At 35.4% G+C, this 27,319-nt stretch overlaps 1 protein-coding gene across 1 annotated transcript in view; it reads right to left on the reverse strand.

The window, feature by feature from the left end:
* The window catches only part of LOC150108861 (pre-piRNA 3'-exonuclease trimmer-like), a 509,147-nt gene that overhangs the window by 49,634 nt on the left and 432,194 nt on the right, over positions 1 to 27,319 (reverse strand). The window contains exons 20-21 of the mRNA XM_090403827.1: positions 26,016 to 26,105; positions 5,312 to 5,400 (exon numbers count right to left, since the gene is read on the reverse strand). Of these exons, the coding sequence (XP_090259953.1) occupies positions 5,312 to 5,400; positions 26,016 to 26,105 (179 nt within the window). The remainder of the gene's footprint in view (positions 1 to 5,311; positions 5,401 to 26,015; positions 26,106 to 27,319) is intronic.

Here is a 27,319-nt window from a genome sequence, read left to right on the forward strand (position 1 = left end):
CACCGGCTCGTGCGAGCCTGTTGTTAAAATGTTTCAAATTTAGCGAGCCGGTTGTTAATGTTTTTAAGTCGGGCGAGCCGGTTATTAAAATTCTTTATGCAAGGATAGATGATGAATGGTGGTATATACTTTTTCTCGTAAATATTTTGAAATTGCATAATAAACACATATATATTATTATTATTATCAAAAATAAATGCATAAAGGAGAATTCACAAACTCAATTTATGATCGGGAATTTGGAAACGATTTTATTTACTAAACAATGTCTGTATTCATTAAAACACAAACACGTTATCAAAACTCCCATACTGGGTATTTGAATAAACAATGATACCTTATTTTTTGGCGAATTTCCAAGAAATTGCAACATTAAGTTCTTGGAAATGCAACATTGTTGCACTATCGATAAATACAAAAATTTGTCGCGACGGCTACAGTCTCTGGTCATTTGATCGACTATGAGTGATAATATTAGTGTTACATTTTTTTTTGTTCAGGATTTCATTTGATAATAGGTAAGTTGTAGGTAATATAGGAAAATTTTCTTTAATATATGTTTTTATTTCGGTTTTTTCTTCTTTTTTTAATAATTAAAATAATTTTAATCAGGGTTAGAGTTTTGCAGTCGAAAAAATGAAATAGAATGAAACTTCTTAAACATTAAAAGGACAAAATTTGAAGAAGCAGAAACAAAGACATCTGAAGATACAACAGAACTTTGTGAAGAATCAAATTTTTCATAAAGCGAGCCAGTTGTTAAACATAAAGGTTGTTAAAAATTTACCAACACACCACTGCTTTGACAGGATACCACATGGAATTCTAATCAGCAAACTGCAGCATATGGGATGGATATAGGGTTGGTGAGATGGATAGGAGGGTGGTTGATGGACAGATATCAGAGAGTAGTTTATTCAGGAGTAGAGTCCAAAAAACGGCCTGTGACTAGCGGTGTGCCACAGGGTTCTGTTCTTGAACCACTGCTGTTTAATTTGTTCATTAACGATATAGGGAAGGATCTAAGAGGAATGGTTCATTTGTTCACTGATGATGCAAAGTTGGGTAGGGCAATAGTGAATGCAGAAGTTGTCAAAATCTTGCAGGATGATTTGGATAGATTGGAGGTCTGGGCTAAGGAGAATGGATGTCAATTTAATGTGGCAAAGTGTAAGGTTATGCATTTTGGGGTGAAAAGATTAGCAGCAGTATACCACATTGGTGGAACTGTACTCCAGGAGATTGACGAAGCCAGGGATTTGGGGGTGATGGTGGATAGGGAGTTGAAGTTTAGGGAGCACATTGCAAAAGTGGCTAAATCAGCTCATCAAATCACTTGGTTACTGAAGAATACTTTGACGAGCAGAGACAAGCAACAGGTCTGGTGGTAGGAGGACTAGGGGCCATCCTTGGAAACTGGGCAAGAGTGTGGTTAGCAAAGGTGTAAGAACTATGTTTTTTTGCATGGAGAGTAGTGAATGAGTGGAATAAGTTGCCAGATTCTGTTGTGGGTGCCATGACTGTGAGTGAGTTCAAGGCAAGGTATGATAGATACTGTGTGGAAGCTGAATAGTTGTTGACATGATGTTTAGGGCCTCCCTCGATGAGTCTAACGACTCCTTGGAGTTGTCCATAATAATAATAATAATAATAATAATACCAAGGTTGAAATGATGCAAAAATCATGTACTTTGCATATACAAGTTCCCATATCGAGATAACCAATCATCTGTTGCTTTAAAATCGCTATTATTAGCTAGCTTCTCTGACTTCATTTTCAACACTGAACCACTGGCATTCTCCTTATCCAGTTATAATGGAGAACCACTGATTTACGGCATCCTCAACATCAGGATCCTTACCTTTGTGATTCTGTTTTTGTGATGTTCCTTCTTTTCCATGGTGTGTCCCTTCTTCTCACAGTTTACCTTGCTGCTGTATCAAGTACAGAATCATAGATTTTGGGCCAATTACCTCCACCAGATGACTGATATTGGGTGAATGGCCTTTGATTTAGTCATTAAATAAATAAATCACCTCCTTTTATTCCCTTGTAGGGAATAGGGAAGGATTTTTTTAACCCTATTTAGATTTTCCAACTGAGTGGGCAGTTCAATCTGCACTTTCAGCTAATCAGTAATAGCTGGATCAAGACTATCACTAATTTCCAGAAGCAATTGATGAAGAAATGGGCAAACAAATGCTGCCATCTCTTAGTACCTAACCCTAACAGGATATGTTCTTGTCTGACTTAGTGTGGGTTCTATGGCTGATTATCTTGAGTTTACGGGATGCTGCAATCTTTAACCTTTATTGAGCTCAACCTTTATTGAGCTGTTTCTGTTAAATTGAGCTTAAACAGAAACAAAAGGATGATTTGGTCTAGTAAGGCAATTTTTTTTGGCTAATGACAAATCTTTATGTAGCATCTTGGTAAGGGTACAAAATTTTATAAAATTTTAAAACTGAAAACAAAATTATCAAAAAACAGAGCACTGAAAAAATCTCTGCACTTTTCTGACTATGTGTTGGCTCCATGGGATGCTTAAATGTCAAAACTGTATAACTGAGAGGAGACCTTCACATAGCTTTTAAAGGAATGCGAAGAACGACCAGGGCTTCTGACCTAATCTCCCATCCTCATCTTCTTGTGGTGCATTCTATTAGGTATCTATCTGGATACTGAATGAACAAGGAAGGGCTGGCAATTTGGAATTTAGCAGATCAAATTATATTCTTAATGGCTTAAACCACAATATAATATGTGATACAACAGACAGAATTTCATGCCAGCTGGGGCGTCACCTGGTTAAACAAGGACCCCATTATTTTTGCCAGGTAACCAGTGCAAACAGCAAAAACTCAGCAACTGGAACAAATCTTAAAACACATCCCAACTCAGCATCACCAGAGTTCAAGATTGGTACTATCAACATAAGAAGCCTGAATGGCAAAGAATGGGAGCTAGCTGGGGAAGTGGATAAGTACCAGATTGACATAATAGGGGTGACTGAAACAAAAAAAGACAAAAACTGGTGAGATCTTTCTGAGCAATAAATACAAAATGTTATATTCACAATCAATACAATCAAGGAAAACAAGGAGTAGCTATAGTATTCAACACTAAATACAAGACTAATCTTCTTGAATGGCAGGCAATATCAAGTAGAGATGTGGGCAAATATCAGAAAGAGGAAAAGGATAACAAGACTTATTTGTGCCTATGGCCTCACAAAACTCCAAGACACAAGTAGCAAATTGTAGGCCAATTTGAATATATGACCCCTATTGGAGAACTGGTGAAAGACAGAATTCAGGACTGGGTGAAGAGCAATATGATACTCTATAAGGGACAACATGGTTTTGTCAAGGGTAGGCAATTTGCTTATTTTTTTAATAAAGTGACAATGGAGTTGGATAAGGTAAATGACTACTCAGTGATACTGCTAGATTTTGCAAAGGCATTTGACAAGATTCCACATAGAATTATTTGCATAAATTAGAGCAAATAAGAATGGATATGAATCTGCTGATTTGGATTAGAGGGTTGCTGACAGACAGATAATAAAGAGTGGTTTATAGAGGAGTTGAGTCCAGGAGAAGGCAGGTGAACAATGGTGTACCACAGAGCCTTAGTACTCTGTTGTTTAATTTGTATATCAATGATAGAGGAAATGATCTGTCAGAAAATATTCAGTTGTTTGCTGATGTTGCTAAACTGGGAAAAAGAATGGTAAATGAAGATGATGCAGAGATCTGTAGGAAGACTTAAATGAACTAGCAGTATGGACAAAGGTAAATGGCTACCACTTGGCCACATTAAACTGGTAGCCATTTACCTTTGTCCATACTGCTAGTGCACTATACGTCACTTGCAAAATGCATGCAAAAGCTAAATAACACACTATAATATACAAAAGTACAGTAGAATGAATTTAGTATGCACTGGTATGGCATTTATAATTTCCTCTAACACTTTGGCTTTATTCTTAACAATTGTACCAACTGTTTTGCAAGGTATGCCTAGCTTGCGGCCTATATCAGTTATGCACGTCTTTTTTACTAAGTTTGATTAGTTCTAGCTTTTCTTACAAATTTAAAAGCTTATGGCTTCTTTTAGCTTTATCATTATACTTAACTGCCATTATAATCACAAATATAAGTATGAATACTGTATTATAAGCACAAATATAAGTATGAATACTGTATTATAAGCACAAATATAAGTATGAATACTGTATTATAAGCACAAATATAAGAGGTGCACAATTTCTAAGAGATGCACTGCACATGACTTCTATAAAAACACTGCACACACAAGTCAATTGAGAGAAGAAATGGATGGAAGGCTGGTGTAATGCAGCAAAAGAATGAACCACATGGCAAGTATAAAATCATGGTTATATTTGAAAGGGGTGAAAGAGTGGAACAGTGAAAAGTGGGGGACTTTCCTGCAATTCATGGAAATTAATTGAAGGAAAGGAAACTGATGAGGCCAGAAACTTGGATATGATTGTTGACATGGAGTTTTAAGTTTAGAGGGTATATTGTGAAAAACTGATGAGGCTAGAAACTTGGATATGATTGTTGACATGAAGTTGAAGTTTAGAGGGCATGTTGTGAAGTTAGCCAAAACAGCACATCAGATTACAAGGTTGCTGAGGAACCCACTAAAAAGCAGGGATAGGTAGGGAGGTCACTGTTTCCCTAAATAAGGCTTTAATAAGGCCACATCTGGACTTCTGAGTGCAGAAGTGATGAAGGAGATCTGGCAGTGAATGACAAAGATTGTGGCAGGTCTATAGAATGCTCCCTATGAGAATAGACTGACAGTCTATGGGCTTCACAAATTAACTAATGGCAAAAAAACAGACATGACAGAAGCATATAAGTTATTAAAGGTGTTTTATAAGATTGATATTGAAAATATTTTTCAACACATGGCAGAAAGAGAGAGAGAGAGAACGAAGGGTCACTCATGGAAATTGTGTAAGTGTGTGGTTAGTGAGGGTGTTAAAACTAGATTTTTTGCTTGGAGGGTGGTGAATAGGTTGCCAGAGGTGGTTGTGAGTGCTTCATCAGAATGAGTTTAAGGATATGTATGGTAGCTACTGTGAATAATCGATTTCCTGCAATGAGTCTCTGGATTCCATCAAGATAACTGTATAACAATAATAATAATAATATAGTATAGAAACCAAAGAATAGTGACAATATCTAATCCAAAGCCCTTTGAATATTACCCACATATTATATTCATAACTGCATCATCTGTAAAATCTAATTGGTTCTGAGAAAAATAATTATTTACCAAGCATAACTACTAGCAGCAACTAAAGCAGCTGTCCTTGATATAGCTTTCACATCCACGTCTCCATGACGAGAGAGCAAAAGAGCCACCTGATAATAAAATGTGTTTCATCAGTTATATTAGACTTGAAATTTAACCACAATCCACATTGATTTCACATGGATTGTGATTTAACCTTAAATGTAATGGTAAATAAAACTTAATAAAGATCCTTACTCACGTAATTTATTTTAGCAATAGCAAGCATAAAATTTTCACTCCAGTGTTAAGGGCATCTTCAGTATGACTTTCAAATTAAACAAGTAGATAAGAAACCAGAAGATTCAACAATGATATTAATATTTCTAAGCAGCTGCTTTCTACTGAAGAATTAAATATGCTTTTTAAAAGGTCTGGATTTTGCAACAGCACAAAACGTCATTCCAGTAATGGATTTTTTTATTTCCTGGATGCTGACAAAGCACTATGTGATATTTGTTCAGATGTCACTAACTGCCTTCTTTTTTAAATTGCACAAGATATTCTTTTCGAGTCCTAACCTCCACCTCCAAATTTGTCTTACCCAAGAATGAAGGCCTAACTCTCTACAGATAAACATTAACTTTATTATTACTAAGGCAAATAAGGGAAAAGCATTAGTATCTAAAGATAGAAATGAATACCTCAGAAAATTAACCTTAATGCTATATGACTATTCCACATATCATCCTCTTGCTAATGGTCCTACAACTACTCAGATTAAGAAATTAAACACACTTATAGTATTTAATGCTGGGATGAGAAAACTACATAGGCCTCCTCATTTGATGGACTTCTAAAAGTCCACAAAGCAAATATTTCATTACATCCTGTGGCAAACTGCATTGGCTCTCCTTGCTACAAAATTGGCAAACACCTTTCTAAATTACTTTCAGCATTCTAGTGAATGCCATTTAACATTAACTAAATGAAGTTCTCTTCATTTATTAATAATAGTTCTCATTAAAAAAAATGAACTACTTCATGGAATGATTTGAACAATGGACACTGAACAGCATCCTTCCTAAACTGTCTCTATGATACAGATATGTGGATGATATTCTTGCAGTCTGGCATGGTTCTCTTACAGATTTAGAAGAGTTCATCTGTAAGATCAACAAAATTCACCACTGCATCCAGTTCACTTTTGAGGTAAAAGAGGATAATTGTGTTGCCTTTTTACATCTCCTGCTTCATCAACCAGATGGTAGCTTTCATTTCTCAGGTTTTAGAAAGAAAACGTATATTGGACTTAACACTCATGCTGTTTCATCATCATACTTGTGAAAAATCTGGTACCATTAACACCTTGGTACACAGAGTCATTTTACATGCTCTCTCTATGTTCACTGGGCATCTACAGATGCTATGGTCACTCCGATGCTCAGAAATGCGCCACACCAGGCTTCGCCATGTAGTCCTGTTGTTTACTTTTTTGGTGGCCTCAACGCTCTGAAGATCAGTCACTCCACACACACCATCCATTCATCTCACTGATAGTCTACCCCTTCCTCTTTTTCCAGGAACTTTACCTTCTATTACTGTTCTGAGAAGTCCCCCTTCCATCCTTTCTATGTGTCCAAAATATTTTAACTTTCTTCTGTCAATATCCTTAAGGAGCCTTAAAGTTCTACTGATCTTTTTTAACACCCATTCATTTGTACACCTTTCAGTATATGATATCCTCAACAGCTTTCTGTAACATCACATCTCAAAAGCAGATATCTGTTTCTTATCTGACTTCTTTAGGTTCCAAGTCTCACATCCATAAGTTGCTGTTGGAAAAACAACTGCATCCAAAATCCTCAACTTGTTCCCATGGATATAGATCCATCCTTCCAGATTTTAGACAGGTCTCTGATTGTTTTAGTCATTCCTAACCTTTTTCTGACATCTTCTGAATAGCAATTCTTCACATTAATAATGGATCCCAGGCACTCAAATTTGCTGATTTCCTCAATTCTTTCTCCATTAAGGTATACTTGTTTCTCAAGAGCTTCTCTGTTTCCTTTGAGAACCATAATCTTTGTCTTGCTAGGATTGAGTTGAATTCCTCTGTCATTACTGATCTTGTTAACTTTGTCAAGAATTAGTCCTAGTTCTTCCATGTCATTACAAAGGAGTACTGTATCATCAGCATACCTCAGATTACTGATCAATCTACCTCCTGAGCTCATCAAATGCTTCACGCATGATGTCCTCCGCATATATACCAAACAAGTGAGGAGAAAGTAAACATCCTTGCCTAACTCCTTTTCCAATGAAGCCAGTCAGTCAATCCAACACCTGTTCTTACCGTGGCATCTTGCTCCCTATACAAGTTGGCTATCAACCTGATAGTGTGTTGAGGAAAACCCATTCTTTTCATTACTTCCCACAGTTTCACATGCTCAACACAGTCAAAAGCTTTAGAGTAGTTTAAGAAACACATTACCAGAGGGAGTCTGAATTCTTTATATTTTTCTATGATCTGTCTAAGGCAAAGGATCTGATCTCTGGTGCCCTTACCTTTCCTAAAACCTGCTTGTTCCTCGGGCATCTCTGCCTCAACTTCGGCCTCAATCCTATTTAGCATGATCTTCAATAAAATTTTGCTTGCATGATATATTAAACTAATAGTTCTATAATTATTGCACGCCTTCATATCACCTTTCTTATGTAGTAGTATGAAAACTGACTTCTTCCAGTCTCTAGGCCATGATCCTGTCTCCCATATCCTTGTAATCAATCTATGAAACACTCTTATCCCTCCGACCTCTGTGGCCTTAATTAACTCTGCTGGGATTTCATCTGCACCTGGGGCCTTATTGCTGTTAAGCTGCTTAACTGCTCTTTCAACGTCACGTTTAAGTGGAGGAGGTTCCAAATCAAAATTTTTCTGGTGAGAGGGCTCCACATTTTCTTTATCCACTGTGCTGTACAGTTCCTCGCAGTATTCTTTCCATCTGTTTTTGATTTCCAACTCTTCTGTTAGTAATGCTCCATTCCTGTCTTTGATGACATTCAATTTAGGCTTAAACTTGTGCTTTAAGTCACAAACCAAATAAAACATCCTTTTATAATTGTGCCTCCTCATCTGGAACTCTATTTTTTCACATTTATTAGTATAGAAGTTTTTCTTGCTTGATGGCTCTTCTGACTTCCCTATGTATTCTTCAGTCCCTATGTCTCTTTGTTTTTCCAATTCTTTTGATTAGTTCCCATGTTTAATCTGATATCCATGGGTCTCTTGGTCTTCTTATTGGGCCAAGATACTTCATTGTATCCTGTATTATCACCTTAACTCTGTGCCCTAAGATGCAAAGTATGTCTCTCCTTGGTAGGCAGTCCAAAACCGTTTGTAAGTTTTCATAGAATTCCTCACTCTCTTCTTCAGGCCTATCCACGTGGGGGTGCATAAACTACCACAATTGATACATTGGTAGGCTGAGCCTTAAGTCTAATAGAAATCATCCTATCATTAATGGGGTCATAACCAAGAAGGCTTCTTGCCTGAGCCATCTTCAGTATCACAGCTACCCCATGATGTTTTGAGTCATCACCACCTGAGTAAATAACTAGCTTACTGTCCTGTCTTTTGAAGTGACCTTCTCCAGTCCATCTGGTCTCTATAATTCCCAGGATGTCAATTTTATACCTATCCATCTCTTTACAGACGATCTCAAGAGCACCCATCTGTAAACCCCGGAACATTCCATGTGCCTATGTAAAATTCCCCTCTAACATTAATCTTATACTTTCTGTGTTGTTCATTCACAGTATCACTAACTTTTGATGAGGACTGTAATATACTCCTGGAACAGGACCCTCTGCCTAAGCCAGGAAAGCGGATCTGATTATTCTGTGCGACAGCCGATGCAGCATGAGAGTGTTATAAGGCACAACCATATTAGTATTTTGGAGTGAAGTCACTGCAAGAAGAAAGTAGTAGGGTTGCCGAGGCCCTTTCCACATAAGATGAAATAGCAAAATAGGAAAGATTAACCCCTAGCCCTCGAATACTCTGAGAGCATTGGGAAGAAGGAGCAAGAAGAGTAAAAAGGGGAGGAACCAGTCTACAGATAATACGCCCTCTGTCAAAAAAACCCAAACTTTTTGAAAATAAAAGAAACTAGTGGCACCACCTGTTGTATCTTTTTGTTGTCGAAAGCGGCAACCTTCATTAGTGTTGTGTCAACTGTTTATGACATTTGTTTCATTAGAAGCCGAGTTATAGCTCCAAGAGTGACAGTGTGTTTTGACGAACAGCAAAAAAATGTTTCAAACAGAAAGATGCGATTGATTTTTGTGTTAAACTTGGTGAACGTTTTACCGAAATGCATCAAATGCTTATCCCATACTCAAGTTTACGAGTGGTTTAAGTGATTTCTAAGTGGTCATGAGACGCGCGAGGACAACAAAAAGCCAGGCTGTCCAAAAACTGGAGAGAGTAAAGTTAACATCCAAAAAGTGCGTGATTTCATCAAAGAAACCTGAAATCGTCCATGAGATTGATTGGGGATTCCAAAATCAACTGTGCATAAAATTTTGAACAAGAGTTTGGGCCTTCGTAAATTGAATTCATGATTATTCCTCATAAGTTGACTGACGACCAAAAAACGTATCGAATTGAACACTGCAAGGACCTCATTAAAACCGTAAGGCTCGTGAGGACTCAAACTTCCTTTAAATGATCGTTACTGGTGACGAAACAAGGTGTTTTGAGTATGATCCCGAAACAAAGTGCCAGAATGCTGAGTGGAGGCCACCAGAAGAGGGGCATCCGAAAAAAAGTCGCTTGGAGAAGTCAAAAGTAAAGACAATGCTGATTTGTTTCCAAGATTCTATCAATAAAGAATTCGTTCCGCCTGGCCAAACGGTCAATGGCGAGTTTTATCTTGAAGTTTCGAAGTGATTGATAGTGAGAATTTGTCGCGTACGGCATGAATATCATGATGACCGACGTTCGTCAAAACACACTGTCACTCTTGGCAGTATAAATCAGCTTCTAATGAAACAAATATCATAAACAGTTGACACAACACTAATGAAGGTTGCTGCTTTTGACAACAAAAAGATACAACAGGTGGCGCCACTAGTTTCTTCTATTTTCGAAAAGTTCAGTTTCTTTTTGGACAGAGGGTGTATAACAGATGTATATTACATGAAGTAGGGCATGGTCCAGCATCAGGTACGTTGGGTTTGCCATGCCTGTACTTACTAAAGTGAATCCTTGAGGCATACATACTCTCTCAGGAAATAAAATACATGAAGTCCATCTTCCTTGCTAATGGCTTTCCTAAATCTTATGTAAACAAAATCACTGTTAGTTATAGAGTTTCCCTTTCATTTGTTTTCATTTGCCTCCCAAGAGGTAGTCCACTGAAAGGTGTAGCCAGACTACATAGATCTGTTGCTCTACAAGTGTCTTCTCACACTATTAATAAGATTTCTATTTTCTAGGGTCTGCAGAAGATAAACTTCTGCCTTTTGTCCACCCTGGAGGCTATGAAATTCCTTGCCAATGTGGCTTATCATATTTAGCTGGCAATATGCCAAATTGGCTGATTGGCAGCCATATATCATGATGAATATTTAGACTATATTACATCTCATGAACCTGAGCAATCAGCACTTGCAGAACATGCTATTTCCTTTGGCAGAAGATTATGGTTCTTCATACAAGTAATTAATTATCTTGTGGAATGTTTATACAAAGAAAGGTGTGAAACCTTGCAACATTGTCCAAATCTAAAGAGAAGTGATGGACTGAAATTATCCCTTTTATGGGAAATAGTACTTCTGTGCACATGTTACACAAACAATTTTTTTTAATTAATTGATTATCTCCTGTTTCAAGTTATTTGGTTAGGACAATGTATTTGACACCATATCTCTCTATATCATGTACATGTAGTTCACACATTTCCAATGTTGAACCATCCAGTTTCTGTTCGATACAGCGTTGAGTAATGAAACTGGGAGAGTCATGCTGAATAGCATAGAAAATGAGGCTATGAGTGATGCTTGTTTGGACTTGAATGAAGTTATGAGTGGTAAAATATATGATGATTCCATGATTAAGGGTATGGAGAGCGGTATGCCTGAGGAGTGCTTGGCTCTTCTGCATGATGCAGAAAAGATGATAGTTATGGTGGGTACAAATGACCTGAGTGGTAGTATAAATCGGGTAGCAAAAGATTTAAGAACGTTGTTAGATATCATGAAAAAGAAAAGTGTCAATGGGAGGATAGTGTGTGTGCTGCCACGTTTTGACAATTATGAATAAAGTAGATGAGCGATGATAATGAATGATATGATTGCAAGAATGTGCAATTCATGAGGTCTGGAATTTGTTGATGTCTGGAGTGTGTTTGAAAGCAAAATACAGCTGTATGCAAGAGATGGACTGCATCTGAACATGGAAGGTCATAAGCGATTGAAGAAGTTATTATTTTCTGAACAAGTTGAATTGGGCAGGGAAACTAAAATTGAAAAGGTTGAGTGTAAGAAGGAGAAAATGTATATTTGTTGATCCTTATTCGCAAAATAAATTGCAGAATAGAGTGGATAAAAATCGGCATGGGATAACTTAAATTAGTGATATATATATCAGTTCTAAAGCTGGTACAAGAACTAAAGGGAATCTGCAATTTTTGTATACTAATGCAAGAAGCATTCGAAATAAGAGGGCAGAATTTTTGGCATTAGTCAGTGCAATCGCACCAAAAATTGTAGGCATTAGTGAAACTTGGCTGTCAGCAGAAGATGTGGTCACTGGAATCGAATGTGATGGGTACAGTATTTTCAGGGAGGATAGAGAAGATAGAACGGGGGAAGGAGTACAGTTGATGATAGCTGATGAGTTGCAGCCAAAGAATGTAGTATATCAAGATGATATACATTATGAATGATAGTTCATTTGAGGCGGTCTGGTGTGAAATAGTGACCAACACAACCAAATATACAGTTGGTTGATACTACAGGTCAGGGGGTACAAGGGGTGATATTGAATTCATGCATCAGCAAATTAGTGCAATGAGTGCAGGGTTAGTGATTATTATGGGGAATTGTAATTATGGTGATATCAATTCGAAGGAGTGGTATATCACGTGGCAAAAGGGAAATGGAATTCATACATCTTCTATGAGATAATTACTTGAAACAGCACATAACTGAAGGGACACATAGTGTGAGAGTATTGGACATGGTCATTGGTTCAGAGGATATATGCATAAGTAAGGCATCCTCATTACCTCCAATTGGTGAGAGCGATCATGTGATATTGACTTGGGAGGTTTCAAAATTTGTGGATTTCTCTCTTAAGAAGGGGTATATATAGAACTACAGGTTAGGCAATTATAACAAGCTTCGGAGTGAGCTAGCAGCTTTGATGGCAGAACATATTGCAGGGGAAAGATGTTAGCAGTGCATAGGATAAAATCAGCAGGTATCTGAGGAAGGCAATATCAGATTGTGTCCCCATGGTCAGGAAGACAAACAAGGTAGGTGTTAGATGGATGAGTAGTAGCATCAAGCTTGATCTTCAAAAAAAGAAAATGTTATGGAGAATTTACAAGGAGAAAGGTGATCTGTACACCCATGAGCAGTAAAAGGCTCAAGCTAGAAAGGTTACCAACATAGTAAGAAAAGCTAAATCAGATTATGAGAAGACCCTAGCCAAGGAGATCAAGGGTAACCCAAAGAGTTCTTCTGCTATGTGGCAAGTAAAAGGAAGAATGACTTTAGAAGGATAACTTTAGTGGGTGCTGATGGTACTGAGGTGATAAATTCAGATGTAATAGTAGAGTTACTGAGTGATCACTGTTCAAAAGTCTATCACCCAAGTGAGGATATCTCTGTATCTGTAGCAATAACTAATGTGAGAACTGAAGTTAAGAAATCAGAGGTAGTTTGTATGTTGCAAAATTTAAATGCAAACGCTGCTGTAGGTTTAGATGGAATATCAGGCAAAGTAGTTCCTTTGTATAAAGGTTGCTCTAAAACTGCGGTAGTAAATTACAAACCAATCACCATCTCGGAAGTGATGGTAAAAGTATTGAAAAAGTTGGTTAAAGACAAAATTCAAGAATGGGTGGATCAGAATATGATACTCTATAGGGGCCAACATGGTTCTGTTAAAGGTCGATCCTGCCTTAGCAATCTATTAACTTTTTATAATAGAATGACATCTGAGTAGGACAAAGGAAATGGCTACACAGTGGTACTTCTGTTTGGTAAGACTTTTGACAGGATACCCCCATGGAATACTGTTGTGCAAACTGGAGCAGATGGGGATGGATACTAAACTGTTGATATGAATAGGAGAATGGCTTAGGGAGATTTACCTGAAGGTGGTGTATGGAGGAGCCAAGTCCAGGATGAGGCAGGTGACCAGTGGTATGCCTTAGGGCTCTATGCTTGGGTCATTGTTGTTTAATTTGTACATAAATGATATAGGAAATGGCTTAAAGGTAGATATTCAGTTGTTTCCTGATGATGCAAAGTTGGATACTGCAATAAAAAATCAAGCTGATGTTGAAAGTTTGCAGGATAATTTAAATAAGCTGGTAGAATGGGCAAAAGGTAATGGATGTCAGTTCAATGTGGAAAAGTGTAAAGTCATGCATTTTGGGATTAAAAGATTACCAGCTGTGTACTACATTGATGGAACAGTACTCCAAGAGATTGATGAGGCTAGGGACTTAGGGGTGTTGGTGGATAGGGAGATGAAGTTCAGGGGACACATTGATAAGGTGTCCAAGATTGCACATAGGATTACTTGGTTATTGAGGAACACACTAACATCCAGAGATAAAGAGGTTATTATTCCCCTTTATAAAGTGTTGATACTTCCACATTTGGATTACTGTGGTCAGGTCTGGTCACCTGGATTCCTTGGAGAATGAGGAGGCTGTGGACAGGGTTCAGAGAAGAGTGACTAAGTTGGTGAGTGATGTAAAAAATGCTCCCTAAATTGATAGATTGAGAGCTTGTGGATTGCAGAGGTTGGCTGATAGGCAGAGAAGAGGGGATATGATAGAAACATTTAAATTACTGAAAAGTTTTTATAGGATTGATGCAGGGGAAATGTTTCAGCTGTGTGATAGTGATGGAAGAACAAGAGGTCATCCCTGGAAATTAAAGAAGAGTGTGGTTAACAAGGGTGTGAGAATGAGGTTTTTCGCTTGGAGTGTGGTGAATGAGTGGAATACATTGCTTGACTCAGTTGTGAATTTTTCATCTGTAAATGAATTCAAGAAGAGGTATGACAGATATTGTTTTGATAGTTTGGGTCTCCCACGATATGTCTACTGACTCCATAGAGATACCCGTAATAATAATAATAATAATAATGTTTAATTTGAAAGTCATACCGAAGATGTCCCTGACACTGGGGTGAAAATTTTATGCTTGCTAAAATAAATCATGCTAGTTAAAAATCCACATTGTTTTATTTCGTTCTCATGGCTTATGTTTCAATTAATCAAGTTATAAATGAAATGGTCATTTGATGTACTTGCTATTACATTAAACACAGAAACACATTTAATTTTAGACTCTAAACCCACAGCAGTCAGCCTACAGTGCTTACTCTAAACATAAGTAAGAAAATAAATAAATAACTATGGAGAAATGAATACAAAGGTTTTGCTAGAATTTGTGGAATTTAAGGTAAACGGCTACTTGTCATTTTCTTTAAGAATAGTCTTTTTATAATTTACTTCTTTCTGTTATACTCCTGTTTTGCAAGCCTATCTAAATATAATTCCAGATACTAAATATAAGCAAGGAGTATATAAACATTTATTATAGAAATCAAATGTTTACACATGTCTACATGAAAGATTAAAATTTATTCTAAGTACAATTCTAGAACAAACTAGTGATCTGGTCTTGCTCTTAATGCTTTGAGAAATTAAATCAGTACATACATATCATTACTCACTCAAAGGCTCACTGTAGTGAGTACAGGAGTTGTGAACCTGAGGTACCTGATGCTGGATCATGCCTTACTTCATGTAATATATGTCTGTTATATAATCTGTAGACTGATCCCTATCTTCTTTCTTTATACTTTTTCTTCTTCTTCTTGTTCCTTCTCCCAGTGCTATTAGAGTAATTCGAGGGCTAGGGGTGAATCTTTTCTATTTACTTTATTTTCTACCTTTAGTAGTGAGAGGAGTAGCCTAAGCAGTGGGAGGCTGCTGCTCTCCCAGGTTTGAGACCATACCATAATGGTTTCCTGAGGAAAGCAACAGAAAACCACCTCAGTATTATTTCCAAGAAATATGGTGAGCTCAGCAAATTTAGTCTCTGCAACTGGCAAAAATGGGGTCTATTGGCAAACGATGGATGTCATGCCTGGCAGGAGAAGAAATTAGGCTTCTCAGGTTGTTATTCTACGAAACCCCCATATGGACAATGAGGATGGGATACCAAGTATTGAGGAAAATAGGAATAAAATAAGATGTCCAGGAGAGAATAAGATAGAAACTATACGAGTGGCAACTTGGAATGTAAGAACAATGTCGAGAGCTGGTAAATTAGAGAACGTGAAGAAAGAAATGGAGAGGAATAAATTGGATGTGGTTGGTCTAAGTGAAGTTAGATGGGAAGATATAGGAGATTTTGAAAGTGATGGTTACAGAATTATATATTCCTGTAGAACACAGGGAAAAAATGGAGTAGCATTTGTTTTGAATGAAAAGGTTAAAAACAATATATAAAATTGACATGGTGATTATGATTAAACTGAAAGCAAAGTCTGTGGACAAAATGATTATACAGATATATATGCCCACAAGTGACCATGATGAAAATGAAGTAGAAGAGATATATATAATCAAATAGAAGAGATAAAGGAAGAAGACAGAACTAAAAGGTATACCATCTGGATTGGAGACTGGAATGCAGTGGTAGGTGAAAAGGTAGAAAAGGGAATAACAGGAAGATATGGCCTTGTAAAAAGGAATGAGAGAGGCGAAAGACTTATAGAGTTTTGTAAAAGACAAACTAATTATTGGAAATACTTGGTTCAAACTTCCAAAGAGAAGAAGATATACATGGAAAATGCCAGCAGATATCACAAGATACCAGATTGACTATATGTTAATACAAAACAGGCATAGAAACAGTGTAAAAAAGATATCAACACATCCAGGAGCTGTATTGACTTAGACCATAATTTACTTGTTATGGAATTAAGAATATGATTTAAGAAAATAAACAAAGGTAAAAGCAAGAAAAGGTGGAACCTAGAAAAACTCAAAGGAGATGCAGGTAAGAAATTCAGAGAAGAACTGGAGAATAAAATAAAAAACGAAGAAGATATATCTGAAGAGACTATTGATGTTAATGCAAAATGGAATCAACTGGAAAAACCTTGATATATGAAACAGCTGCTGAAGAGATTTTGTGGAAGGGAAAAGAATTAAGAAGCCATGGATTACAAATGAAATGATAAAAAAAATGGAGGAAAGAAGAAGATGGAAAAATGTAAACACCGAAGAGGGAAGAGGAAAATACAAAGGATTAAATAATGAACTGAGAAGAGAAACTGATAAAGCAAGAGAGGAATGGTTAAAAGCAGAATGTAAAGTAATTGAAGTAATGGATAAAAGGGGAACGATACAATAAAATGTTTGAAAAAGCAAAAGAACTTACAAATATTAAAAAAAGCATAAGAAATCCGACATTAGAAGATAAGCAAGGAAAATTAATTTATGATATTGAAATGAAGGCAAAAGATGGAAGGAATACATCGAAGAACGTTATGCAAAAAATGAAAGACCAACGAAAATTGAATTAGAAGAGCAATCTCAACAGAAGAAAGAAGTCCTGAAATACTCAAGAGAGTAGAAACAGCAATTAAGGAATTAAAAAGTGGAAAGATGGAGTGGATGGAATACCTAGTGAAATTCTAAAACAACTGGAGGACAAAGGTAACTAAAACATGGAAACTATGCAACCTCATTTACAAAACAGAGGAATGGCCTAAAGATTTCACAGAGAGTATTCTTATACCAGTTGAAAAGAAAATCAATCCTACTAAGTGCAGTGACTGCAGAACTAAAAGCATACTCTCGCATGCCTCAAAAGTACTGCTAATACTAAATTGATGATTGGATAATAGAATGGAGTATTTTCTGGGGGACGATCAGTTTGGATTTAGAAAAGACAGAGGGAGGAACTAGAGATGCAATTGGAGTAATGAGAAACATATGTGAAAGGAATACAGAAGTAAATAAAGAAGTTTATATATGTTTTGTCAACCTTGAAAAAGCATTTGCCATGGTGAAATGGGAAAATCTTATATAAGTGTCACACAAAATAGGTTTAGATTGGAGAGACCAAAGGTTAATAGCTGAATTATATATGAACCAGACTGCCATAATAAAGACAAAAGTAGGAAAACTAAAAAAATACGTGATTGGCAGAGGTGTGAGACAGGGATGCTGCCTGTCACTGACACTCTTCAATATATTTACAGAAGAAATGATAAAAGAAGCATTTGATGAAGGGAAAAGAGGAATCACCATTGAAGGAAGAACAACACAAAATATTAGATTTGCAGATGATCAAACAATATTAGCTAATACTGAAGATGAACTACAGCACCTAATGCAAAAATTTGAAAGTATATGCAAGAAATATGGTATGAAAATTAACACAAAGAAAATAAAAGAGATGAGAGTATCCAGGAAACCAGGAAGTGTCAAGGTGATGATGAATGGAGAAAGTGTAGAGCAAATGAGACAATACAAATACCTTCGTAGTATAATACAAAAAAATGGAAAATGTGACATGGAAATAAAAGAAAGAATTAACAAAGGAAAATATGCATTTTATAGCAAGAAAAAAATTTTATTAATAAAATGAATAAAAATTTAAAGAAAAGGCTTATTAAGTGTTATATGGAGTATGACCTTATATGGGTCAGAAACATGGACAATTGGAAAGAAAGAAGCTAAAATGTTGGAGGCATTTGAAATGTGGTTACGGAGAAAATAAAGTGGACTGAAAAAATTACCAAAGAAGAAGTATTACAAAGAGTTGAAGAAGAAAGGAATTTACTAAAGACCATAAGACAAAGAAAGTATAACTGGATAGAACATGTATTAAGAGGAGACAGCCTACTGAAAAGAATCATAGAAGGGAAAACTGAAGGAACGCAACCAAGAGGAAGGAGATGACTAATGATGCTTGATGATATAATGGACACAAGAGGTTATCAAGAAATGAAGGACGAAACAAGAGATAGAACCCTAATGATGATGATGTCATCATGCTTCTATCCCAAAAAGAGTATCAACATTTACTGTCCGACCACAGATCCGAGACCCTAGTCTGGCAACTTGCCAAGAAGAGTCAATTTGTGTTGAAGGGGAAAAATAAATAAGCTGATGTATGAATTGGTCACCAGCATACAGAATCACATGCTTTATATAAAATTTTCCAACTGTTATACAATCAGAGTAGTTACCACTTTAAAAACTACAATGTTCATAAAAGAAAACGACGTGTAATAATAAACAACTCATCCAACAAGACGGATTGATTACCCTATTATGGGAATGGATTCTTCTTCTTCTGACATGCGAGAAGTGTCGAAGAGTCTTGTATCTGTGGGCGTACAGTACGTACATTCATCAAATTTTAACTATATTATAAATGTAAATTCATAATAAATATATTATTATTATTATTATTAAAATTTAATATAATTTTATTATATTAAATTTTAATTAAATAATTAAATTTTAATATAAAAGATTTCAGTATTGCAACATTTTTATTGAGATAAATAAAGATAAACAAACCTGACAAGTTTTGTATGTCGCTTGACTTACATGTTCAGGTAATTAAATGTGTTTAACGGTAACTAAAAGTTTAAACACAAGAAATGAGATATTACTCAAAATAGTCCATTAGATGTTGTTATGGCAGTCTAACTGTTCATCAAATTAAAAAATCCGAATGCAGAATCGATACATACGTTAATAGATGCTATGTTTGAACAATGCTGGATGTTGTCACGTTCTGTTGTTCACGTTCACTCTGTCCGAGGTCTGACTTATGTATATTTTTTATGAATGCTGACCAAACTTGGTGTAGAATTAGGCCCTAGTTTTTGTTGCATTGCGTTGGGATTATAAGCATATTTGCAGCTTCTTTAAATTTCCATGTGAAACAGTTTTTTTTTCAATATAAGACATGCTGTTTTATGCCAAAGTACATTGTGGCCAGTGAAAGTTGTATGGGATGCTAGGCCTGATTTGTGTTCTCTCCTTTTTTGTAAGTCTTTTTGATGTTCATTCATACAGATTTCCTCTGATCTTCCTGTCTGGCCTAAGTAACAGTACATTTTATAGACACCTGTTTTTTTTTTAATTTGATGAACAGTTAGACTGCCATAACAACATCTAATGGACTATTTTGAGTAATTTCTCATTTCTTGTGTTTAAACTTTGAGTTACTGTTAAGATGTAAGTCAAACGACATACGAAACTTTTCAGTTTGTTTATCTTTATTTATCTTAATAAACATGTGGTCGCAATACCGAAATCTTTCCTTTGAACTGCTAAACCACAGAAACCTATGATTATAAATTTTAATATATTTAATTGTAAATATATTACATTTATAATTTATAAAAATCATGTTCAAGTATGTATGAAAGTATGAAATATATATGAAAATACATTAAATGAGATGTTAAACATGACATGAATATATTTAGTGCACCTTGCCAAGAAACAAAATTAGAATAACTCCTGTTGTTGTTGTTGCAGAAACAACTAATTAAAATTAATTAAAAGAAACACACGTGTTAACCACAGTGAAAATTATTTAATTGTAAATATTTCATCCTAAGTATCTTAGGACATCATCAGTATAGTAGTTTAAAACAGTAATAGGAATAACATACAGTTAGGGTGCATGATTACAATAGAATCTCATTAAACGTGCGTAACGTGTTACAAAAAAAAAAAAAAAAATTATTTAACACAATTTTGTATGACAATTTCCCATACTTTAGGAATAGTAAGAAAGTCATTGCGGTTTAAGTTTGGTCTGTGTAGTAGGGCTTCAGAACTTTCTTTGTATAAAAGTTCATGTTTATATAAAGATCTATGTAAAAGTTTAGACTTTTCCCAATGAATCCTATGGTTTGGATTTTCAATTCTGTGTTGAGAGAGGCCAGATTTTTGCGGTTTAAAAAGACGAATATAGTCTTGATGTTCAGAGATGCATTTCTGAACAGACCTACCTGTCTGTCCAAAGTAAGACAATTTGTATGAGCATGGAATTTCATAAACGCCAAGCAACATCAAAGGTGGGAGTTTGTCCTTAGGAGAATGTAACAAGTTGTAAATTTGGTTGATAGGTTTGTAAGTGGCAAAATTGTATTTCTTCATAATTTTAGAAAGACGTTTGGAGATGCCTTTGATGTAAGGTATGGGAATCCTATGGACTTCTTCCTGTCTGGTTTGATGTGTGGAGAAGTGACTGATGATTTTTTGAGTTGTTTTCGGATTATATCCATTTAGGATGGCTGTATTTTTTATTACTTCTAATTCCTGGTTTAAAGATTCTTCAGAGGAGCAGAATTTGTGGGCTCTGGAAACTAGTGATTTAATAATGCCAGATTTCTGAGATGGATGATGAGCGGAAGAATTGTGAATGTAGCGACCTGAGAATGTAGGCTTGCGAAAAACAGACGTGGTGATGGAACCGTATTCTTTTCTTTGGATGTGTAAATCCAAAAAGGAAATACCTTGTGGAGGTTCTTTTTCTAACGTAAAGTTGATGTGATGATGAAGAAGGTTAATTTTATTTAGAAACAGTTGTAATTCATGTTCGGGATGATCTCAGACTGCAAATACGTCGTCGACATATCTTAACCAAATTTTTGGTTTGGGTTCAAAAGTGAATATTTTTTCTTCAAGGTGTTCTAGAAACAAGTTTGCTAGGTTTGGTGATAAAGGAGATCCCATTGCTGTTCCTTCCTCTTGCTTGTAAATTTGACCTTTCCAGGTGAAGTAACCTGATGCAATAACAAACTTGAACAATTCAACTTTATTAGACGGAAATTTTTGAGTTAGTAATTCTATTGTTTCTTTATGGGGAATGTTTGTGAAGAGGGAGACAATGTCGAAGCTGATTAATAAGTCAGTTTTTGATAGTTGAATGTCTTTAATTTTTGTGTGAAACTCAGTAGAATTTCTGATTGAAGAGACTGAGTGCCCGTGTGAGGGCGGAGAAGGTTAGATAAGAATCTTGATAGCTTGTAAGTTGGACTGCTGATACAGTCTACGACAGGTCTAAGTGGAACATTAGTTTTGTGTAGCTTAGGTAAGTCATAAATTCTAGGAGGTCTTGCATGGTATGTCTTAAGTTTTTTGATTTTTTAAAAAAGTTTTATTCCTTCACGGGGAAATGACAGCGCAGAAGACAAACTTACTAGGAAAACTGAAATTAAAACAGGGTAAGCTCCGAGCTAGAATCTCTTTTTTAAAAAAGTGCAGACGCGATAATCTTATTCCAACCTTTGCAAAACTGAAGGAAGCCATCAAATCTCCAGGTGCCCATAAAATCTATCAAATAGCAAGTCATTCCTTACTACTCAATCAATTACGAGTTTCTAAGCATGAATTAGCAACAAACAATTTAAATATCACAGAACTAGAAACAGAATTGTCAAATACGTTAAATCAAGAATTGCTACAATTAATCATAACTGTCTCAAAGAATTCAGGAAAAAAAAAGGTTTTTGATAAAAGCAATAGTGCTCTACATATTAAATACCTTAATCTATTAAATCGATCAAAAAAGATCACTAACAAATTACCAACGGAAAAATGGGTAGTCAATTTATCTAACCATTCTCTAATTTATTTATCTAATCTAAAATATTTATCTAATTTATTTATCTAATATTTATCTAATTTATTTATCTAAAATTTATCTAATCTTACAAACCTATCAACCAAATTTATAACTTGTTACCTTCTCCTAAGGACAAACTCTCACCTTTGATGTTGCCTGGCGTTTATGAAATTCCATGCTCATGCAAATTGTCTTACTTTGGACAGACAGGTAGGTCTGTTCAGAAACGCATCTCGGAACATCAAGACCACATTCGTCTTTTTTAAACTGCAAAAATCTGGCCTCTCTCAACACGGAATTGAAAATCCAAAACCATAGGATCCATTGGGAAAAGTCTAAACTTTTACATAGATCTTTATATAAACATGAACGTTTATACAAAGAAAGTTCTGAAGCCCTACTACACAGACCAAACTTAAACTGCAACGACGTTCTTACTATTCCTAAAGTATGGGAAATTGTCATACAAAATTGTGTTAAATATTTTTTTTTTTTTTTTTTTTTTTGTAACACGTTACTCACGTTTAATGAGATTCTATTGTAATCATGCGCCCTAACTGTATGTTATTCCTATTACTGTTTTAAACTACTATACTGATGATGTCCTAAGATACTTAGGATGAAATATTTACAATTAAATAATTTTCACTGTGGTTAATACATGTGTTTCTTTTAATTATGATCGCACCACAGGTTTTGTTATTTAAAAAAGAAACAACTCAAGCAATATATTGAGGATAAAATGAATTAAGTTATCATAACATCAATCTTAAGATTACAGGATAAGGAGATCTTTACTGCAAAAAGTTTGTAAATATAACATTTACAGTTTTTTATATAAGTTGAGTATATATCCCAATAACTCTCCTCTGGCTGTATGGAATATAATAAAATAGTAGATTTTCTATTATTATTAATAACACACCTCCATGGAGCTCCTACTCATTCAGCAATGTATCTATCATGACAAAGAAGTGGAGTTATAGTTTTAACACACACACACAATATGGTGCACAAAAAAAAAAAAAAAAAAAGTACTGAACTTTGACATCCCTTTCAGTACATGCAGTATAAGATATGCCATTCAACTGCATGCTAAAAGAAGGGCACGTCTAGAGTCTATGCATTACACTTAGCTTTATCAATTGTGTTGACATTGGAAGAAAAGACATTTATTGTAGAGCATTATTTTCATTCATATGGAGTTGGTAGAGCAAATGGTCCAAGCATATGACATGTTTGTGAGCAGTTTGTTCATCATTTCTGTAAATATGCCCCAAGCAACAGTATCATCACTGCCTTAATTGAGAGGTTCCGATGTACCAGGAATGTTCAAGTGTTACAGTCTCTGAAGCGCAATCAACGGCGAACAGTGGTAAAATTTGGGATACCGAGGTGGTCACTATGGAGAATCCTTAAGGAGCTGGTGCCTTTTCATATGTCATTCAGGTGGGTCAGTGTTTAACAGCAATGGATTACGTTGCACAGTGGGAATACTGTGAATACGTGCAGCCCAATGTCTATGAAGATCCATCCTGATATCCATAATGTCCGGTTCTTGGAGATAGTGCATTTCAATCTAAGCAGCCATATAAAAAGATGAACCTATAGGTTTCTTGGTTTCTCGAGACCTGAATTTGTCCAAGAGAAACCTCTTCTCAGTGAGAAGGTCACCGCATGGTGGGTGTGTGTGTGGTTTCTGGCCATGGCATAATTGGGCCCTACTTCATTAAAGAGGGTGGTTTAACCTTGACCTTGAATAGCGAACACTACATCGAGAATGTGTTTGTTCCTTTCACTCAAGATCTGCATAGGATGTGTTGTGCAAAAAACATTCCATTTCATGCACAGGCATTCCAACAGCATGGAGCCACCTGCCACACATCACATGGTTCTACAGCTTATTTATCAGAACACGTTCTGGGAGGCTCATTTTGAGGTTCACAGAATTCCCGTACTCTTCACATTTGCCTGATCTCGCATCACTTGATGCCTTCATGTGAGGTATTTTGAAGGAATGGGTATTCCACCATGATCTGCCTTCAAACCTTAATGAACTAAGGGATAAAATTACATGTGTCCAGCAGATGTCCTAACCCTTGTTCTCCAAGGTGACAGAAAACCTTTACATGTGCTATGAGACCTGTCTTGAAAGACAAGGTGCCTATTTTGAGCATGTAATCTACCATTGTTAATGCTTTATTCAACCAAGATTCCACCGATAATTGATTAAACATATATTTCTTTGTTAATAAACCAGTTGACTTCATAACGTTATATCATTATAGTTATTCAGTATTGTTTTTTTGTGTGCCTACTGTGTGTGCACGTACGTGTATATATGTTACCGCTAAAGTGCAGAAATCAGTTATTCTGTAGATTATCTAGGTATTGTGCAGATTAACTAGGGTGATCCGTTAATGTGCCGAAAATTGTTTCATTTCTCAAATTACCTAGGTAATCTGCAAATTACCTAGATAATCTGCACATTACCTACTAGGCACTCGTTAAAGTGAAAATAAGATCTTTGCTGGAACAACAGTAACGTTTCTGTACGCTTAAATTAACATAATGTTATTTATTTATTTTTCGGTATCTAAAGAATCAAGTTAATACAATCAAACAATCAACAAATTAGTTGATAGAATCAATCATCAATCAATTAAAAAACTATAATACAAAGAATCAAACGGTTTAAAAGATTATTACAATTAAGGAAATGAATTTGAAAACATATGATAAAATTATGTTTACTTATTAAAAAACCAAACTAAAAGTGGAGGTAGAGGGGGGAAGGAGTAGGGAAAGGAAATGAGAGAAACAAACTTTTGAACTTTAACGATAGGGAAGCCGTTAATGTGCACATTACCTAGGTAAAATGCGGAAAACTCTTGATTCCGCACGTTAACGGAGCAAATCAGTTAATCTGCAGATTAGCTAGGTAATGTGAACATTAACGGCTTTCGAGCTTTAACGGTAACATATATAGTTTTAATATAACAAAGAGTACACTTGATATGTTCAAAAAACATACCAATGGGTTCTTTCTTTCTTCTTATTGCTCACCCACAAATGGTACTTCGTATCATGTGTGTTTTGATGTACATCTATAAATTCATTTTAAAAGTTATTATAAAAGCACCTTTCCTAGATTTAACATCCTATCCTATCCTAATTTGCATTCACACATAGGCCTACACATTTTACCATGTGTGTGTGTATTCGGAACCGAAATCCTACGGAATAGGTTGAATACTCCTTATTCCAATTGGTGTCTTATGTAGAGGTACGTGTTCATGGGCCGATTTGCCTGTTCTGGGGGATGAAAAACCAGAGTTTCTGGGTGAAAAAACCCTCTACCTCCGTATGAGACCGGCTAACTCATCTTTCATCGAAAGAGACCAGATAAAGGTTCCTCACATCACTGATGGGAATCAAATCCGGGTCTTTCTGACCAAAGGGCTTCGTCTATACTGACTAAGCTATAGAGGCTATAGATTTAACATACAAGTACTTAATTTTTTCTTTCATGCTTACATGGTGATCAGAATACATTTTGAAAAATTATGGAGACAACTACCGTGTTATTAAGTAAAACTTTAATTTATTATAAACCAAAATGTTTTACTCAATAACACGGTAGTTGTCTCCATAATTTTTCAAAATATAGTGTAAATTAAAATTGCAACATAATTAACATAGCTGGCCAACTTGTAGTACTACTAACACACACACAAATTAACTGACAACAAGCAATATAGCAATTAATAAAAAATTGCTGTAGCTTTACAAGATGAAAAAATTAAATACTTACTTGTTTTGGGTTGAGATTTTCATGTTTGTTTTTTACTTGCACAAAGAGCAATGGTGGCCTCTCTGAGGGTGGATCTGGTCCACTTAGCTTCTAAATGTAAAAGCTGATTAACTCTTCAGTCTCAAAATCAGGATTATAAGCACAATACATAATAATAAGTAATGAAGTCCAGTAAAAAAGGAGAATAAACTGCATTTCAGATTATTTCTGAAAATGCACTTTCTAATATTCAGAATACTGTTAACAGATAATACTTTGCAAAAGTATGCTTAATCAAATGAAATTCCATACATTATATTGTCAAAAGTATTGAAACAGAAGAGAAATATAAACAAATATCAAAATATTATTGTCGGATGTTACAAAATAATAATGTTCAAATAAGTAATGTTGGTAAATATTACTCCAACAATTATATTTTGGATTATTTGGACAGACTGGTGTGTTTGGATACAGAACTAAGTTGATAAACAGCAGTATTCTCTGATATTCAGGATGGTTTTGTTAAAGGGAGGTCACAATTTACCAATTTACTCATGTTCAGAGCAAGGTGACAAATGCATTGGACAAGAAAGAGATGCACTATACAGTACTTCCTTACAAGATTACATGGTTGTCAGCATTCATTGTGCAAATTTTATGCAGACAAAAACACATGTTAAAGCAATTACTTTACCTACAGTTAAGAAAATAACACTTGATATTTCAACCTTTATATCAAAGTCATCATCAGGAAAACATATATATGAGTAAGACATAAGCTACATGCACTAACATAAGTATTCTAAAGTATAATTGCTTTGTTAACCATTTACGCTAGCCTGACTTCTGGTGAGAAAAAAATTAAAATAAATAAAATAAAAATTAATACAGTAATCCCTTGATTAATGCATTGCTGATCAGTGTGTTTTCAATTAGTGTGTCTTTTTTTTTATATACTCAAATGCAATTAGTGCAGCTCTAAAATTCAATTAGTATATGCATCTTAAAATTAAATGTTACAGATTTTTAAAATTTTCTATCTATACATTTTTTTATGGCTAACTATTTTAAAAAATCACTCATCAGGATGAAATAATTCAGTTACTGATTTAAAATTAAAACATTTTACAAAGTTATTTTCCAAATTTACTACCAAAATGTATGTCATCTGCTAATTACATAGCATTTTGATTATCATATCTCATGCCTTCTCTGCAATTGTTTTCATTACTTTTTTTATTATAAAGTATTTTCCCAACCTTTAATCATGAGTAAAAGAATTAGTAAGGAAAAAAGTGGAGGTGTGAAAAAGATGCAAAAAG

This window comes from Typopeltis vanoorti, chromosome 2, assembly GCF_054136105.1.
Source record: "Typopeltis vanoorti isolate ZY-2024b chromosome 2, IOZ_Tvanoo_1.0, whole genome shotgun sequence".
Taxonomy (NCBI): Eukaryota; Metazoa; Arthropoda; class Arachnida; order Uropygi; family Thelyphonidae; genus Typopeltis; species Typopeltis vanoorti.